General features: G+C 44.9%; 1 protein-coding gene across 1 annotated transcript in view; it reads left to right on the plus strand.

The window, feature by feature from the left end:
• The first annotated feature begins 3,131 nt into the window (after window positions 1-3,131).
• MCF2L2 (MCF.2 cell line derived transforming sequence-like 2) overlaps window positions 3,132-19,586 on the plus strand; it is a 148,491-nt gene continuing 132,036 nt past the window's right edge. The window contains exon 1 of the mRNA XM_054282271.1: window positions 3,132-3,685. Coding sequence (XP_054138246.1) covers window positions 3,583-3,685 — 103 coding nt within the window. The 5' untranslated portion in view covers window positions 3,132-3,582. The remainder of the gene's footprint in view (window positions 3,686-19,586) is intronic.

The following is a 19,586-nucleotide window of genomic DNA, read 5'->3' on the forward strand; positions in this document are numbered from 1 at the left end:
TCTAGAGACAAAGAGGGAAGGGGTATGGTATCAAAGTAGTAGCAAAGTCTTCAAAGGAAGAAACTTGGTAAAGGGATTCTAAACTTCTCTGCTATTCCATCAGCCTGCCTATTTTTTCTGCTATGGAAAAGTCTTCAGATTCACTCTGTATAAGAGAAGGTTGTCATCTTGTTCTGGAAGGAGATTTTCATGAAAAACTAAAAGATGGCTGAGTTTGTAAAGGTTACATAGGACTCGGAAAATGGAAATAATCAAGACAGTGAAGAAGAAAGCCTGGTTTCATGGATCTCATTTCAGTTCTCAATAGCTCTTCAGGCTCATTTGGCCAAGTGTTTTCTAATGACAGAAGGAAGCTATATAGCTATATAAGATGAAAAAGGAGAAAGTGTCCTTTTTCCCCCCTTTGATTTCCTCTTATACTGGTCAGGCCATAGAGTCTTATAAACACTTTTTGTTAGCAGTGTGCAATTTACTGCTTACTAAAATTGCTTACAATGCTTTGGCCTCAGATGTTTGATTCAGGATCTAATAAAGAGCTGGTGATTTGTCAGGTTGTCACTATGGAAAAATCAAATTGTTTTGCCTGTTGGCCATCATCCTAGCAGTGGAACCATGGCATTTACACAGCTCCTGATTCTGTTTTCAGTGAGATCCCTGTCTGGAATATAAATCATCATCCTCTGTACCTCTACCACATATTTATCACCAAGAGCTTTTATCCTTCAGAGGAGAAGTCAGTATTTGTTGTAAAAGTACTGGCTCAGTTTCACCAAAAAAAAAATTCCCAGCCCTTGAAATTGTTACCGTCCCATCAATAGTCTAAGTTACTTCAGCAACTTTCAACCATTCCTCAAGTGACAGATACAGGGCTTTCATTTCTCTGTCCCTTCAAGAGATCCCTGTAGCCTAGGCTTCTATTTTTTTCCCTTTCTCAACTTGGGTTTGTGGATCACCTGTGCTTTTGCAATATTTTTGACTTCCATCCAATGGCTTTTCCATTTGGGAATTTGTAATGGCAATGCACACAATGAACAGTAGCCTTTTTCTAATGCTGGCACCACTGAATCTTAGCAGTGTAAAGAAATCATCCTGTAACTGCTAAAACTAATGGAGTTTGCTATCCCATGGCTGTGTCCTGCTGCCCAAAACCTTCCTACCAAAATTCCCCCTTTTTGTTTGTTATCACTTCCATCATAAGGGAGGGACAGCACCATAACTTGGATTGAATCCCATTTAGCCTCAGATTGATCCCATGTAACCCACCCTGCAGTTTAACCCATCTGGGCAGGGAGCAGCCAGGATTAATCAGTGAGTCACTGCTGCATCCTTCCTCCTTTCAGACCTTGTGCACCTGGCTGAGTTTCAGTGAACCTGGGAGAATTCCTCTCTCCTGAACTGGATTGCAATTGACTGACAGGTTCAAAAGCTACTGAAGGTGTGCTGGAAAGCTAGAAAGCAGATTAACATAGCAAGAACAAATAATAAGAGAAAAGGGATCTTAAAATAGCAAATATTCACAAATCTGCAGTTGCTGATGCTGAATAACTATGTTGGTAGAGGAGCATATGGTCTTAAAATAGCTGAGAATTAATCTAGCTAGAAATTGGACAAAGGCTGTTAGTTATCCTTGATATTCTTGAACAGCCTTGCTGTAGGAGTAGTGAGAGCAAATAATCTACTCTGCTTTTCAGTGTATTTACTTTATGAATGGGCTTATACAGTGTCTGTGCCTGGAGAAAAAAAAAAAAGAAAAAAAAATCTTTTAAGTGTCTGGAAACATGGTGACTTTTTCAGTGCCATGTTCCTACCTGCCATCTGTGACCCTTCAAGAAAAAATAAAGCATCCCAGACCCTTTCAAATCCCTCAAAAAATTATACCTAGATGTCAGTCTGTTTCCCAGATATTTTTTTCCCCCAATGATCCTATCTCTTCCCTGGCTGGGGGAATCCTTTTAACATAAGTCAAGGTCTTTGCAGTTTGACCTTTACTGCCTAGATAGGCAGTAAAATTAGATCTCAGAAAAAAAAAAATGGCTTTTGCTTTAATCCCAAAATGTTGCCTGGTGGGTGGCTCTGAAGTCATCCTTCTCATGTTTTCAGACAGATTTGTTGTTAAAATAACTGAACAGAACTATGCAAGGAACCTCTTGGCACAGTTGGTCAGTCATCCAAAAATGAGGACAACAGCACAGGTACTCAGACTGGCTTTTAGGTCAGCCAGCTGATTATAGGATTTTCTCTTCACAGAAGTAAACCTTTCACAACACCAGGACAGCCTCACTAACTGTGCTGTAAGATCTGACAGGGCCATAGGGGTATTTACAGCTCCAGCTTTGGGCATGCATGTGGTCAGGTTCTTTGGTGTGCTTGGAAAGGTGGACTTCAGCAAAACTCTATGGATGGGTAGGGATCTGGATTTAGAGTTAAATTAATTCTGTGGGAATAGAGCAGATCTTGCAGCTGCACCCTGGTCTGTTTTATTTCTTCCATTTTAGCTGTGCAATAAGTTATCCACGTGTGGAGCTTCAGGTAGGCTTCCAAGGATGACGTGCAACGAGGGATGCAATGGAGACATACAAGTCCCTGCCTTGTCCTGCCCTTCCTCACTGCCTTGCCCGCCTTACTCTCCCTGTTCTCCCAGGGCTGATGAAGCTTTCCCGTTGCCCCACGGCAGCCACACATCCGGGCAAGGCTGGCACCGTGGGTGCAACAGACCCGCTCTGGCCGCTGAAGGCCACCTGTGCCTGCCTGCCCACGGGCACGGCTGAGCTCCGTGGCCACGATCAGCTCTGCCCAGCACCCAGAGCTGATTAATTCACCCTGCTGGTACAGGTGCAGCTGGAGAGGCTCCTGTGGGCTCAGCCGGGACCCCGCGGATCCTGTCCGTGCAGGTGGAGCAACAAAGCCTCTGGCCACAGCACACGCAGCACGGCCAGCGGCCCCCTCCCCCTCCATGGAGGCGCTGGCCCCGCAGGCAGGGGCTTCTAACAGGGGGTGGAGGAGGGTCTCTGGAGACATTGCGGGGTTCCACTCAACCACAGCCTGCAAGGCACTCGGGCCCCGGGGGCCGAGGGGGAGCGTCGGAGGCTGCGTGCGTGTTGTTCTCCGCTCCCAGGCACGCTGGTGAAGGGAGCGTCGCAGAGCAGCTGCGGCTGTTCGAGCTCTCCTGCCAGCTCCACTCCTCCCCATGCCATTCCTACCTCCAGGATTTTTCCCTGACTCGCAGCATCACCATCCAAAAGTCTCCCTGGAGGAAGGTATCTGCTTGCTGGTTTGTCTCTTTATCCTTCGCCTCATCCGCGGGAGAAGGGAGGAAAAAAGCCATAAGCAATCAACTCGTCTGCTTTCCCCCGCTTTTATATTTCCCCCCTCCTGCTGCCTTCCTTCCGTCGAGGGGGGTAAAGTCCCCATCTGGAAGGAGCTTTTCAAGGTCCATGCATGGATGGCAGCAAATTGGAAGAGGTGAGCAGCCGAGAGAAGATGTGAAAGCTGGAAGGGCCGTGCCGTGGGAGTGGTCCTTGCTTTGTGTGCAAGTGAGGCAGTGAGTGTGCAGCCTCCCACTCTGGGTGCATCTTTTTTTGGATGCTGTGTAGTTCCCTGTGTGAAATGCTTTTTTGGCTAAAAGAAGAAGAGATGTCACATCAGGAGCTCACCCAGCGACTGACTACGGTTATCACCCATGTGGGTAAGGCATCTTTATTTTTCTTCTTACTACATTTGCGTGGATTTGGGGACCCTGTTCCCCCAGGAGGTGCTGCTGCCTTTGTGTGACAATATCACACCTGTGTGTGAAATAGGAGCCATCAGCAGACCGTGAATCCCCGGCTGTGGGCAATTACACAGCCTTTTATTGATGGTTTGTTTTTCAAGCATGTTTTCTCTGAAAAGCAGGAACAGTAAGAGCAGCGTGTCCTACCTGTGAAGTGATCTGTGTAAAATACCCGAGCACAGTTCTTGCAGGGAGGTGGTGGAGAAAAGGGGGTGTGGGAGGATGCTGGAGCAACGGCAGCGCTAATGTGCTGTGCATTTGCTTGTGATGCTGGAGTAGCCGCTCATTCTCAGAGAATCTTTTCATGGCCTTTGCTGTTTCGGGATTTCTGGAAGGTGCTAGGACAGGGACAGGATCTCAAAAGCTTTTCTCTCTCTCAGTCTTGATTTTACTGTTTCTAACATTCAAATGCCAGTGAATACAGGTGAGGCCCTATGCTTTGCTCTGACATCCTTATGCATCTGAGCTGGGTACCCACCTGCTGGCGCTGGGGACTGCTGGGCCAGGAACTGAGGAACCTGAAACTGGCAAGACAGTAGGAGATGCTGGTGATTAAAATATCAGCTGAGAAAAGCCTTTGTGACCCTTTTTTGTTACCTACCGTTGGGTTAAAGCAGATTACAGCTGTGTTGCATCACATAAAGAGAACCTTTTTAGTTGAATTCCATAGGAGCAAATTTTATAGCTGTTAGTGTTTGAATGGATTGTATGCTATGAATGCCAAATATGTTGTACAGGTTCCTGAAATGCCTTTGTCACTGGCTTTGTTCAATGTGTATATGAAACAGAGTGTGACTAAAATTTGGCTTTTATAGAATATATAAGTGAGGTTTTAGACCAACATTATTCTTTGGCTTGATATTAGCCATGGCAACTGAACTAAGTTTAATAGAGCACATGGAATCAGCATCTTGCCTAAAGAAATAGCACAAAAGCAGATTCAAAGTCAATGAAATATTTAGGACCAGGCCACATCTCTCCAAAATCTTTTCCAGGATAACCTCAGCAGGAGCTTGGTGTGGGAGAGAGTATGATTGCCAGGAGAGCTTGCAGCAGCAGGCTCTTTGACCCAGTAATGCCAACAGGAATTGCTTTGCAATCGTGCAAATTCAGATTGACATGAAATCACATGAATTCACATTTTTTAAATGAAGATTTGGAATCCAATATGAGGCATATCCTTTTTTTTTTTTTTAGTAAGTATTTCAGGAGAGCCAAAAAGATTTGTATGTCTTCTGGTTTTCTTGTTAAACTCAATGCAGGTCCCATCATCCATGTTCCTCTCCTTGAAATCAGAAGGGATTTGTTAGAGGTAACGCAGCATTATGTTACCTACTGTGTAATATACTATTGTCTAATAGAAAGTCATTCTGGACTCTGTTCTCTGCTAAATTCAAGAGAGGTTTCTGGGTCATGAGGCTGATGCTAGAGAGTTTTACTGGTTTCCTGGAGGTCACCCAGCAGGCCAGTGCTCAGGAGAGGAATGAAGGTCATGGATTGTGGTGTTTTATCCATTCCACACTGAGGCAGGAGCCTAGCTGATCAGCTTCCATCAGGGAAGGATAACCCCACCATTTCCCCAGCCATTTGAAACCTACAAATCAGACCCTACTTGTGGAGTCTGCCTGCCTTTTCGTAGGCAGAGTTCATTTTTTATTGAATCATGTAAGTTGTGCAAAATTGGAAGAAAGGAACATTAAAATATTTGTTATTGGCTGAGGGAAAAATGTTTCTTCCAAACCCATGATGATGATGCACCATATTTATGAATCACATGTAACATGGGTGCCTTAGCTGAATCAGCAATAGCTTATTGGACAAATAGTTCCCAGGAAGCTGCAGGGGTCTCTTTGTGTTCATTGGGAATCTTTACAGCTCAAACAAGTGAAAGGGCTCTCAGCCTTAGCAAACTGAGGGGATCTCTGGCCATTTATTTTGTTCACTATTTTTGTGTGACAACTATTTGTGTGTCATTTATTGTGTTCACAACTCTCACCCTCATATTGCCACCTGGATTGGTGGGATTCAAACTCTTTAGAATGTAGCCAGCTCTTGGTTGGGAGCGCAGCTCCCAGCTCACCCAGGAGCAGGAGGGAAGAAATTTATTCACAAAATTTCTAAAATGTCAAACAAGAACTTTATGGGAATGTTAAAAAGAAAGACCTTTACATTTTCAATAAAACCTTTATAGGATCATTTTGGTCTGTGGGAAGTAATGACACACCATTTTATTTTTAATTTGTCAATAAGAGTGTCGCATAATTAATTGCCTGGGGCTCAACTTATCTGTCCTGGGCAAAAGCTCTCATCCCTCATTAGCTGACTCATGTTGTGTTACACAGTTCATGTGCTAGCAAAAAAAGCTTCTTATCCTGCTACAGACTTCATACATACAGTACCTGCCTCACCTGGCTCAAAATCAAAGCTTTGAGGGTATTTTCCTGCTCCACAGTAGCTCTCTTACCTTGATACTTTTCTATTACCAACCTGCATGGGGTAGCACATCTTCACAGAGTGTAAAACAACAGAGGACCAAATTAGATCCCTTATGTAGCTCTGTGCTCCCTCAGCCTCCCTGGGATTGTTCCTGACTGTCCTGGTGTAGCTGAGGTAATGGGGCCACCACAGGTGCCTAGGGCAGGAGTAGTTTGTGAACACTAGCAGGCTTTCTGCTTACTATCTGAGATTTAGCAGCAACACTACCCAGTCTTGTTACCAAAACTGCGTCAAGAGTCTTTTTTTAATTTACCCTACTTTCATTGAACTTGTTTGTTGGGAGGTGTTGGGGAAACACTCAGCAATTTTGGAAAAAGTGTGTCCTTTGGGTAGGTGGGCAAGTGGCAGCTCCTCTGCGGTGGGGAGGGAAGAGCTTTGCAGGGTGACACGCCTGGTGCCGACGGCAGCATCGTTTGCCTGTGGGAACATGTACAGCTCTTGCAGCCTGCAAAGCCCACAGGAACAGGCTTTTGTGCTCTCACTACCCACCCACACCTGGCACTTGGCCCCCAGAAATCTGATGCCAGCTTTGCTATGTGTGGGCAACGTTCTGGGCACAGCTGCGCACACAGGCACCTCCACCCAGTGCCCCATTTTCTGCAGATTTTTTTCTTAAAATGATTTTATGATAGGATGGAGGTGCCAGAACCAATGTGAACTGTCTCAAAAGGTCACCAGCTTGGCTTCTCTCTTGCCAATAAAGAATTCCACAGCACATGGGAGATGTGGTTTTGTTAGAGGCTCCCCATAATTCTCAATGAAGTTGTAAGAGTTCCTCCCCTTGGAGTGTTAACTGGACCCAGATGAGTTGACTGTTGGTGTCCCTGGTAGGAGATGCACTGATGTGAATTTGCAGAAAGCAAATTGTGTGTACATTGCACAAATGTTACATACAAGAAACAAACCCCATACATTTGTCAGCTTTCATCTGATTTTACACACTCATATTTCCCCAGTCTCTCATTTTATGAAAAAAAAAAAACCAGAAAGGAATTTTAACAATTTGATGGAAATAAAAAGGAAAGTCACTGACAGAATTTAGTTTAGGATTGACATCTCTGGACTTGAAATTCCTATCTGTTAACCGTGGTATGTCAATTCCTATCACTCTTGGCTTAACCACCAGAGTTGAGGAGTGGTGTAAAATACCTCTGTGTGTGAAGAGAAGCTGTGTTATAATTTGGGGCAGGAAGTAAAGGATGATACTGCATCCACCTGACTGTGAGAGGAATTTAGGTCAGCAGAATGGAATAACCCCAGTTGGCACTTGTCCCAGGCCAGTGGCTAAGCATCACAAGTCGCAGAATCTGCTTTATGCTACAAAGCCACAAATAATCTAATATGTCACAGCTGGACAGACAATTGCAATGTTTCTGGTATGTGTCTGTGGACATTAAGAACACAAAAAAGGATATTTTAGGAAATTAACTTTTGAGATACCATATCAAATAGGCCCTTTGCTACTCCTATGCAAAGGCTTAAATCAAATAAAATTCCTCTGCAGCATAAAATTCTTTCCTTTGTTTTAGAGCATTCATGCATTTCAGGAACTCTTTTTGAACCATGGATTCTGTGTCTCTGTCCTACTTAGGGATTTCTGGTGCACAGCAAATGGAAAGTGGTCTTTCCACTGACCACAGCACACCAGATTTCCTCACCCAAAATACCATAAGGCATGGGAGGAGCATCTATCACTGCATTCCCAATAAAATATGACAATAGAAAACTGCAGAAATGAGTTTGCTAAATTTACTTGGGATCTCATGCTTATGGGAAATGGTAGGTTGAAATTTCCCAATTAACCTACTTCTATAAAAAAATTGAGCTTTGATCCTGTTATCTGCATCTTTATCTCTGCTTCCCTGTAAAGCTTTTGAACTGTTGGCCAGTTTCTACCAAACTTGGTGAAGTGACAAAGATCAAAAATATTGAAGTCATGCCAAGTAAAAAATACTATCTGAAGTGAAAGATGAAAATAGTGAAGACACGGGAAATAAGCTCATTCTATTAGACCTCAGAAATTCCATGTAGGAGGGTGGAATGTGGGAAAGGAGAGATAATAGCAATTTATCTTTTTTAGTTTTACAGCTTAAAAAAGCTACTTGTTTACTTTTTTGTTCATAGATTGTGGTTATTAATTTTACCCCATTCTATATGGCCTATTCTGTGCAGCTGTTTCACTGGAAGCTGTTTAATAAAACTGTTTAGAAGTGTTTTGCTAATGCTGCAAATTCTGTATCTATAAAAAGTGGAAACTAAGCTTTCACAGAAACCCATGAAAAATGTGCAGATGTATGTGGTGCACTTTCCAAGACGTAGAATATTGCAAGTACCACAGACTTTTTTAAAGGCCACATTTTAATCTGCTTTGTAGAGACATTGTCAGAAATAAAGATTATAAGAAACTGCTCTGAGGTGGGATCCAGAACACTAGTTTGTCTCAAGGCAAAATATTTATGTGATAGTTTGGCCTCTAGTTCAGAAAGGCAGAGGTGACTAAAGAGCTTCCTAGAAAGAGTAGCATGCATTAAGGCTGCTTCAGTGTCAGAACAGCTCAGAGATGTCCCTCTTCTACATTCCATCTTTTACTTTAGGTGAATATTTTTTCATATGGGATGTGATCCTGGCATCCTTGATAGAATTTAAGAAAACCTTGCAATATCCATGTGTGATACTGTTACTGATTTCTTTCAGAGTGGTGCCCTAAGGAGAGCCATGCAGAGCCCCAAATATTAAAAGGCTGCTTACAGCCCTGTTTTCTCATTTATTGATACCCTTCCCAAAACAAGCTGTTACACCCTGAGCTTTCATTCTCATGCCAGTAAGAGACCAGGATGTTGGGGAGAAAAGGGAATAGGAGTAGCTATCCACCATCTGCTTGCTGCGAGGTTTTCACACTTTCTACTCACACATGTTGTGATGGCAACTGTTGGAGACAGGGAACTAGGCAGGCTGGAACTGAGGCGTGATCCAACCTGTCAATCTCTCAGTCACTCTCTCTTTCAAAAGCCTCTGTATTGCTGCTGTTCAATCTAATGCTACAGCAGTCTCCCTCTGCCCTTTATTTTCTAATCTACCTTAGCAATGACTTGTGGGTGTTTGTCTGTTGGCATGGAGGAGTGTTTAACACGTGAGGAAGTTAGTAAAGGAAAGTCAGGTGCCAGGATCCAAGTTTAGCTGTTAGTGGTGGTGCTTCCTATGGTCCCTTCCACAGCTGTGCTTGCCAGACACCCAGTCCTCTACATCCTTAGAAAATTCTGCAGTACACTTTTTTAGTGCCTGGAAAATAGTTGGGACTCAAATGAGTTATTCCAGGATACATGCTTCAGCTGAAAGGAAGTCTGTGTGTTTGCTCTTTGGGTCAGCTCTTCTCATGATTTTCCTGATGCTTCTCCAGGCCTGTTAGCCCTCTAATGGCAGTTTTGGTGGAACAGAAAGCAGAAACCTCTGACTTCCAGAGCAGGCTCTTCCTAACACTATGTAGTAGGAGGGTTTTTTTGGCACATTTTAATATTTGGGGGTGGGGTTGGCTATCAAATTACAATTTTTTAAAAAAGAATGAGGTAGCTTAGGTCAAATGCAAGGGAAAAATAATGCCATCCTGCAATGATCTAGTCAGACTGTGGCACTTCCCAGTCTGCTCTTAAACTCTCCAGGGCAAGCCCTGGGTTACCTGGAAGGAGGAAGTGGGAGGAATCTCCAGGGCAAAGCAAGTGCAGGACCTCCTCCTGTGTGAGGTCTCCGAGTCAGGCACAATGAGAGATGCTGGTGCTAACAGGGCAGGCAGCAGTGACCACTCTGCATTGCTAAGCCTCAAGCTTAAAAAGCAAATAGGACCAAAAGGAGGCAGAGAGGAGGCCCTGTCTGTTCCCATCTCTGTGGTGGAGGGGAGCTCAGATGGCCTCACTGGAAATTAAACTAAGCTGACATCTATCACATTTTCTGGCAGCTCGTTAATAAGGGCCTTTTTCCACCTCTTGCCTCATCTTTTATTTAATTCCTTTTTCTTGCCTTCCATATGGTGTCTAAATCCAAGAGTTCCCCTGAGAGGACTTCTCCCTGAGGGAAACAGGATCAGGATTTGGGAGGGTACTTACAGCACCAGGTCATCTCATTGAGTAGAAAATAAGCTAATCAATTCCATTGCTGTCACTCTTTTTCCCCTTCTGTACCACGTTTGAGGCCTCTCTTAGTCCCAAGGCTGGACTTAGTGTTTAATCTAAGATGAACTTTTCTGAATGGGGCCCGGGTGACTGCTAAAATAATTTTGACAGCACATGTCTGGTACATACTAGTCCTGTGTGTATTTTTCTCCTGTTCTTCAGAGCTGGCTGTGTGTTCAAGTGTCTGGGAGAAGAGAAAAGCCATACATGTTTTGCTGCTAAAGGCCAGGCTGGCCTTGTACCTCCCTTTAGAGTTGAGCACAGTAACATTGTCAATGTCTGCATTGCCCCAGGTGGTCAGTGGGTCAATGACTGGCAGCAATCTGAGTTCTCTGCAAAGCTGCCTGATCCTGCTCATGTGAGAAAATGCTGGAGAATGATGTGAAAGAGATAACATGGCACATGGATCATTGCTAATCAGTGACTCACTAACCAGTGCAGCAGAGCTGCCAGAACTGAAACCAAGGAACAGAAGGGAGACAGGGTGGAGAAACAGCCAACTCTTACATGCATAGATGGAAAAACATCAGTAGTGAATACCTTGAGTGATCTGTAAGTCATGGCATGGAAGGAGGTACTGCTTAGGGAGCAGGAGCTCTGTAAAAAGCTCTGGAGTTTAGTGGAGCAAAAGACAGCAGGCTCCACTTTGGCATGGGGACAGATGTGTAGGGGACAATTGGGTTGAGACCACAGTATCTTCAAGCTCCACTGTCGTGTAAGCACAACACAGATAACATCTGTGAGTCCAAAAGCATAACTGCCTCTGAGGAATCATTGAGCTCATGTACTGGAGGAGGGCCATGTCCAGCATGTGAATTCAGGCTGGTAAAATCTGAAGCAACAGCATTCATTCAAGGGTGAAATACATTACATTTATATGCACCTACTTCTTGTCTTTTGCAGTGTGGCATTGCAGAAAACTGGTGCCTTTTCAGTAGAGGTCTGTAAATAACTTTGTATTAATGAATTATTGTGAGTATAATTCAGCATTCATCCTATTTTCTATCAGAAGATTTCCTGCACTGTAGTATGGAATGAAGTCCTGAACTGAGACAGAATAAATTTCCATGGACCCTAGGATTTAGGTTACAAAGCTGCTATGCTCTGTCTCCATCTTTTCTAGCCATTGCAGAGACCTGACAGTACAGTACAATATCCTCCCCAAAAAATGTCCAGAGGAAGGACAGACCACCAGGATCAATAATCCATGCTGTCATGAAATGATTGTCTATTTTGTTTTCCAGCACAACACACATACACCCACACCCACACTCCTGCTCAAAACCAGCTTTGCACTTGCTGTGCATTGTGTTTGATGTGTTGTTGAAAATGTGTTGTTCCAAAATCACTGCTGTGATGGCCTTTGGGTCCTGAATCTTTTGGGCAGTCAGGAGCTAAACAAGCACAGCCGAAGCACTGAGTGTCCATGCCTTCATGGAGACGGCTGCTCATTTCAGTACCATTTACTCTGCCCGTCTCAAAGGTGGATTGTGCCCACAAGTTGGCTCCAATATTAGGTACTACCATCTTATAATAGCTCTCCTGCTCTGAGCACACAGGGGCTTGTTTGGCCCTTCAAGGCAGCCAGCCCAGCCCTCTCTTCTATCTGCAGATCTTCCCTGATTCCAGAAGTACATTGATGCAGCACACATGAAGTTCTCTGGGGACTTAGTTGTAGTAGGTGCAGGACTGTTACAGTGAATGCAAAGGTGACTCTATGGAAATTTAAACAGACACACAAAGGTTCTTTATGGAATGTTAGTCCAATGTTATTTTGATTTTAAAATTCACTGATTCCTGACCTGGATTGCTCAAGCATGGGAGTAAAGGTTAAATTTCTGCAGAAGCCAAAATCCTTTGAAACTTTGCAAAGTGGTGATGGGAAATGATCTGTCATCAATATTACAACAAAGTGGCTCTGAGTGCAAAGAGCTCTTTATTTCTGTGTGAATATGGGGACCTGCTGGTACTCAGCACTCCACGAGACCAGATATTTTTGTCTGAGTGGACTCAGCTGTAGCTGACCCAGCTGTAGCCCCTGCTGCAAATAGGTATAAGAGGCAGCACAGTTAGCACCCACTGTCAGCATTGTCCTGGGTTCATATGAGGATCCTGAGTTCATTTGTCAGAGCTCAAGGAAAGCCATGCTGAGAGGATCTGGATTCAGATTCCCCACATCCGTGAGTGCAACCTGTAATCTCTGTGCTTCCAGTTACCTCCATCTGTGTCTCAAAGATCTTGGATGGAAACCAGCAGCTCTTATCCTGAGACTGTTTATGCACCCACCCGTATCACCTAATGCCTGAGCCCCCCAATAGTACTACAGAAGGGCTGTCATAGTATCAATCCATACATTAACACCATAAATTACAGAATCCATATGAGGAAGGCTGAATCTGCCACTCCCACAGTGCAGACTGTTGCCCAGGGCAACGAGATATGAGGGGCTGCAAACCATTTAGCTCTTGTTTCCTCTGCAAGACCGGGAGCTGTGTGATTTCCAGTTTCCCTTGGGCAATGAATTGTCTACAGCTGGCCCCAAATACAAGAGCAGTTATCTGCAGTTCCGAGACATAAATACAAGACAAACAATGCTGATGTACGCCATTGTGGGCTGCCTGGCAGCAGCTGCTGATAGGATCTGACTCTCCTCTTACACGCCTTGAGCTTCAGAGATTTTGTACTCACATTTTATGTTGGAAAACCACTTTAGGTTCAATGTGAAGAGGTGAAGAAAATCTAGACCCAGAGAGGGTGTCTTTCAGTATTTCAGGAGAGTGACTTTTGCTTTTAAGTTCCAAGAGCTATAAGAATTTTAGTTATACCTAGGTAGGCAATTAGCCCACAGTTACTGGCATCTCCAAGTATTGTTACTGCAATATCTCCAGTTTAATTATAACTTTCCAAGGATGTGCACATGCTGACAGATAGGTATTGAGGAAAGAACCGCAGCAAACACATGCAGCTCTAGTAGCAATGAAAAGGGAAAATTAGATTATTTGGATGTGAGAAGTTTGAATTTGCTGCCTGTTAATCATATATGTTACAACTTAAACACTTCGAGTGCATTTTTGTCTGATATGGGTTTCATATTCTCACCGAATTGCTATGGCTAGAATTACTATCAGGAGAGTTTGCTTCTTGTTATCAATCAATAATCCTTCACCTAACAAAGCATGACTATAAATATTTCCCCTCTTTGAGTCTGAAGTTCACAGTTATCCATTACACTGTGGTTCAGAGGTCTCTGAAGCCCAGACTTAATTTTTGAAGGGATCAATATTGGTGTTTGCAGCATAAAAGCCAAAGCTGATGACATTCATAGGCGCCATACTATTGATCTTGCAATATGCAGAGAAAAGGTTATTTCAAACTGAAATAGCTGTGGCCTTAGCATGACCCTGAGCTGTGAGCAGGTGCATAACTGATCAGAGAGCTCTGGCAATTACATGCCAGTTGCTGGTGCAGGAAGGTTCCTGGAAAAACCTGATTAATCCTTATTATGGTGATCAGCTTATTCTGTGAAAACAGACTTCCTATTTTTTTTTAAATTAGATTATAATCTATTCTCACCATTTCATCTGTCTCAGATATTTGTACTGTTATCTGTGTCTAGTATCTCTTCCCTTTCCACATTGATGAAACCAGGAGAGGCTTCACAGCTGGCTTTGAAGTCAAAGTTCAGTTTGAGGTAAACTTTTTAGTAATTTTTGCTGATAGCTCATAAAAATCCATCTTCCTGGTTTTGATTTCAGTTAGGGGAAAATGCAGTTTCAGCAATGTGCAATTTTGTATCATGTTGAATTACACCCTGGCTATAGATCAGGGCCTTGTGCATCATTTTATCTTGAATGGGAGCAGAGAGCTGGCAGCAAGAGCCCTGTGAGGAGCAGAAGTGGTTGGACAAAGCAAAGGGCAGCTTGTCAGTGATAGTTTGTGCCCATTCTACCCCAGTACCAGTAGCTCTGTACAGGCCACACACTGCCTGCCTCACTGTCCCCTTCGGATGCTGAGGTGTCACCATTGCGAGGAGTTCCCAGTTCAGCAATGGGAAACAGAAATGAAACGCAAGCAGTTATTCCCTGAATCCTTTTTCCAGCAGGATAGCAGGGCAGGGCTGCTGCCTGGGGAAGGGGTGTGTGCGTGTGTCGGTCCCAGGAAGAAGCTGGGCCAGAGCAGCCTCCTCCGCCGCGGGGGAAGGGGCAGCAGAGGGCACAGCAGCGCCGTCTGACACTGCGGTTCCCACTGCCCCAGACCCTCGAGGATAGGGCCAGACCCTTCCCGGATCAGCTGAAAGGCAGGATGCTACAGAGTTGGGCAGAGGAGCCTCTCTGATTCAAGCCCCTTTTCCAAGAGTTGTGATGGCTCTGCCGGGTTTGGTACCCAGGAGCTGCTCTCCATTGCTGGGGAGATGCGGGCGCTGCCAGCGCCGCCGGTTTGCGGAGGAGCCGCTGGGGGGCGCGGGGTGGGAACCGCTCACTGCCCAACAGGGACACGGGGACCCGCTGCGGGCCCGACAGGGACACAGGGACCCGCTCCCGGCCCGACAGGGACCCGCTCCCGGCCCGACAGGGACGCAGGGACCCGCTCCCGGCCCGACAGGGACACAGGGACCCGCTCCCGGTCTGACAAGGACCCGCTCCCGGCCCGACAGGGACCCGCTCCCGGCCCGACAAGGACACAGGGACCCGCTCCCGGTCTGACAAGGACCCGCTCCCCGCCCGACAGGGACCCGCTCCGGGCCTGAGAGGGACACAGGGACCCGCTCCCGGTCTGACAAGGACCTGCTCCCGGCCTGAGAGGGACATAGGGACCCGCTCCTGCGGCAACAGCATCCGCATGCAAAGTACCGACAGCACTAATTCGGAGAGAGCCAAGGTCACCAGAGATAAACAGCGAGATAGGGGCTGAACCTTTGAAAATGGGGTACCCAGGTTCTCTATTTAAGCTTTTCATCTAAACTAAATACTATGGAAGGACATCACTTGACTACATGTCTAAACTGCAGGTCAGGAACAGCAGAGAAAGCAGCTGAAAACAGCATCACCCACAGCATAAGGGGAAGGGAGTGGGGAGTAGGGAGGCTACTGCCTCCTAAATGCAGTAGCTGAAGCACTGGGTGGAAGGTGTCTTGGTGGAAGCCTCAGGTGAGAATGCCCTGGCAGGTCAGGCTGACTGCTGTACTCAGGACCCTGTGACTCCATGCTGCTGCCAAATGCAAAATACTCTCTCAATAGAGCTCACATGCTCTAAAATACCTGGCATGTCCACTACCAGTGCTGATATTTGGGATCAGTCATTGAGCCTGATTATAAAACTCCTTGTTAGCATTTTGTTTTTATTTTACCAAATTAGTTCATTCTTAGCAGTTTCAGCTCAGCAGCCTTCACTATGAGACCTGCTGACCCTGAAAGTGTGTGCAGTAGTAATTAGACTGATACAGATAATGCTGCAAAATCTTAATGAGCAGAACTCTGTTCTAAATTCAATGTTAGAAAGATAGGGATATCTACAAATGGTATAAAATAACATTGAGAAATGCTCTCTGTGCCATGCTTAAGGCTACATCAAGAAAGGGATCTTTCTTAGTATATTAGTAGATATTTCTTTATTTTCTAGCTTTCCTGCAGTAATTGCAATTGATCTTAGACAAACTGTGTGAATACCTTGGGATTCAGTTCCCAGCTGAAGAATTTTTTCCTTATGCTTCATTATTTGTATTGAGATTTTAAAGTTCACTGGTGGGTCCTTACAATGCTTCTGATACAACTAAAAATATTGGGTTTATTTGGTTTGTTTTACAATTTATTACTAATCTTGAAGCAAGTGTATTTAAACAAGAGATAGGAAAATATTATGTAGAATTATGTGCATTTATAATACAAAGGGGCAGCAAAGAAGTGGTTAAAGAGAGGGTGAAATTGTTGTTAAGCTAATTCAAAGGGCTCTCAAGCCAATGGGAGATGTGGGGATATAGGCTTTTAGCACATTCCTCCCCATTTTTAGGCTCTTGTGAGGCAAAACTTGGGGTGAAATTATTCCTTCTGCCACAAGCTTTCTTCAAATAGTTCTCAGATGCATTCTCAAATATATATAAGCAAAAATATTATTCTTAAACTGTATCCTTTTATTGGCAATTAGAAAGGAAATAGTCTGTTTCATGGGAGTAACAATTTCTCTGTGGTGCCAAAGTGCTCAGCTGAGAATCACTGGAGAAGTACAAAGCATTATTTAGTGCTACATGCCATGAAGTGAACTTATGCTGGGACTAAGGTCCATAAACGGATGTGGGATTTAGATACATTTTATTATGTAAATCTTTTCTGGTCAGCAGAAAGCATTTGTAATGAGGTTTCCTGACAGACTAAAGAGCAATTTCTTATCTCATCAGAACACTACACCACTCAGCTTTAGGCAATTTAAGTCCATGGTGCTGTTGAAGTCAAAGCACTGTCCTTATTTCATGTGGGCTGCAGGTCTGACCTTGTGCAGACAGTGCTCAGCACCTCCCAGCACGTGAATGCTGCATGTGGGATGCTTGGAGTTGGCAGGCAAGGTCACAACATCACTGTGATGTTGCAGGGAAACCCTTGTGCTGCTTCCTGTAGGAAAGGTTCACTCAGGTGCAGCTCTACACCCTTTCTGCACCTGAGGCTGACTTACAGATGTCTTTTTTACTGTGTGGGCATACTTGCCTGTTAATATAGATCCATGAATAATTTTAGTCTTGGAAATGAGGCTTTCATGCTCATGCTTTTTCTATCCCAGCTGGCACTTTTCCATATAATTTTAGCAGCTCTTGCCTGGTTTTGACAAAGGATTGGTTTCCTGTAGATTTATCCTATTTACATATTCGAGATTGGGTGTGATGACAAAAGCCAATAACTGTGCTGGCTGGGGAGGAGAGGGAGAGGACTGGGGTTGTGTGTGGTAACATCTTGCCCTGCTGTGCCTGGTGTGGGGTGCAGTGCTGCAGCAGGGGAGAGGTGAAGGAAGAGCACACATGGTGCACATGCTAGCAGATTGTCCATACCTGTATTTTCCTGCTTCACCAGGCTTTGGTGTGACCTGAGAAATCACCCCATAGATTGTGTCTTTCTAGAACCTTGAATCTGTTCCAGCTGGTGGCTTAGAGACAAAGCTGGGATGGGTAAACTGGGCTGGGAATGGTGCAGAGGTTCAGGCTGTGAGTGGACATGAGCAAGGAACAGCTCTGCAGTGCAAAGCACTGAGCAGGACGAGTTCCTGTTAGCTGGGTAGGTGTGTGCAAGCATCCAGCTGCCCTGTGTGGTTGCACTTGTGGATGCACACAGAGGAGGTTCCAGCCCCTCATTTGCTGGTGCTCAGCACAGAGAGATGCCTGTGTGGGCAGGCCCTTCAGGACAGACCTCTGGTTTCTGACAGCAGTCCTGGGCCAGGGGAAAAAAAAGGAGGTGTACTTCACAATTGCCAGAGCAGAGGGAATAACTCATCTTTGACTGATTTTATCCTCAGCTCCCTAGATGAACACAAGCCTTGCCCTGGGGATATTAAAGGAGTGTGTTTGATGTGTATCTGCCAGCTGAGAGCCCAGTCAGGCAGAGCAGTGTCCAGAAAAGTCTCTACAAGAGCTTATTTTTCCTTTGGATTGTCCAGAGTGACTGAGTGAACCTCACTGCACACACAGGCCAACAGGGAAAAATCAATGCCCCTAGGGCCCAGTCTCCTACCCCTTGTGGTAACTGATGTTGAGTGCTTGAGAGATGGCAAGAAAACATTGGAAAGGCCCTTACTGTACTTTGTAATGTGAGAAGCTCTTTCTTCCTGTTCAGCTAACATTTGGCATGTGTCCAGAAGCCTGGAGTATCAACAGCCCTTGTGATGCTCACAGATGCTATTTTTATCCCTGTGTCTTTCTGGTTCTCCTTTATGTGTTTCAAGTTATGAATTGCAAGCAAAAAAAAAATGCTGTTTCCATCAGGGAATGTGCGCAGCTGCTCCTCAGGGAAAGAAGCTGACCTGGTGGTCTTGGCTGCATGGACCCAGCAGCTGTTCTGCCCTGGGAATGCTCCAGAGGCTCCTTGTAGGGAGAAAAAGGTGAAGGGGGAAAGAAAGAGGAATAGTGCAATGAATCCAGTGCAGTGCTCCGGATGACAGCAAGGATCAGGGTAACCATGCCCTGGAGGGGACTCAGTGTGTCAGTGGCAGAGTACAGAGAGGATAAAACATGTTTCCCCCAATCTCCAGAGTCTGTCCTTTTCAGCTGTCATGATGCTGCTGGAGGGCCGTGACACAAAGACTGTGCCTGTGCACTGGTGATAGGATTTAGGAGCTGGAGAATGAGGATCTGACAAGCCTGGTTTTATAGATCACAGCCTTCTCTGCATTAGCCAGTGTCTCACTCATGTATTTCTTTTGCATTTACTTGTCTCTCTGTTTATTCCCATGACTTTAAGCCAAGAGCCATTTGTGTTTTGGGTAGATTGCTCAGAAAGGCTCTTGGTCTCACATAGATCTGTAACCATTTTCATTGTCAAGACTGGAATCACTTTGCATCCAAGCCTAAACCCTGTGTCCAGGTAGGGTCTTTACCCCCAGGGTCTTTACCCCTGTGCCAGCTACACTTTGGTAACTCTGGGATCTGTTTGTTTATCTTGCCAAGCAGAGGCCTAGCAGGACAGAAATGCCTTCTGTTCTTGGTGATCTGCTGTTAGTCACAGAGATCAAGAGAGCCAAGTAAAATTAACCCTACATGTGCAGCAACAATTCGTGCCCGCTGCTTGGCCTGTGAACATTCTGGTCCTCTCCTGATCTCCTGAGAATCTTGTCTAATCCAGCAGTGATGTCATTGGCTTGGGGGTTTCTTTTTGTCTGCAGTTTTGTTTGTTTGGTTTGGATTTTCTTCTTTTTTCTTTTTCTTTTCTTTTTTTTTTTTTTTTTTTTTTTGTTTAATGATGGTAATGGTCCTTGAATACCCTTGATGTCCTCACGGCTTTTTGAGATGACAACACAAGTTCCTTGGCTAAGGTTGTCCTTTGATCCTCACTGCTCACTCCTGCTTTTGGCAGTTTGCGTGGGAGTTCGTGTGCGTCAACAGTGGCAGAATCGTTGTTTCCCTCTGCTGAAGGTGACCAAAAATGTTTTGCTTGTCCGTTAAGAAATCACTTTAAGCAGATCAG

Source organism: Melozone crissalis, unplaced genomic scaffold (genome assembly GCF_028551555.1).
Source record: "Melozone crissalis strain CALT ecotype California unplaced genomic scaffold, PUWL_Pcris_2 ptg000034l_1, whole genome shotgun sequence".
NCBI classification, from domain to species: Eukaryota; Metazoa; Chordata; class Aves; order Passeriformes; family Passerellidae; genus Melozone; species Melozone crissalis.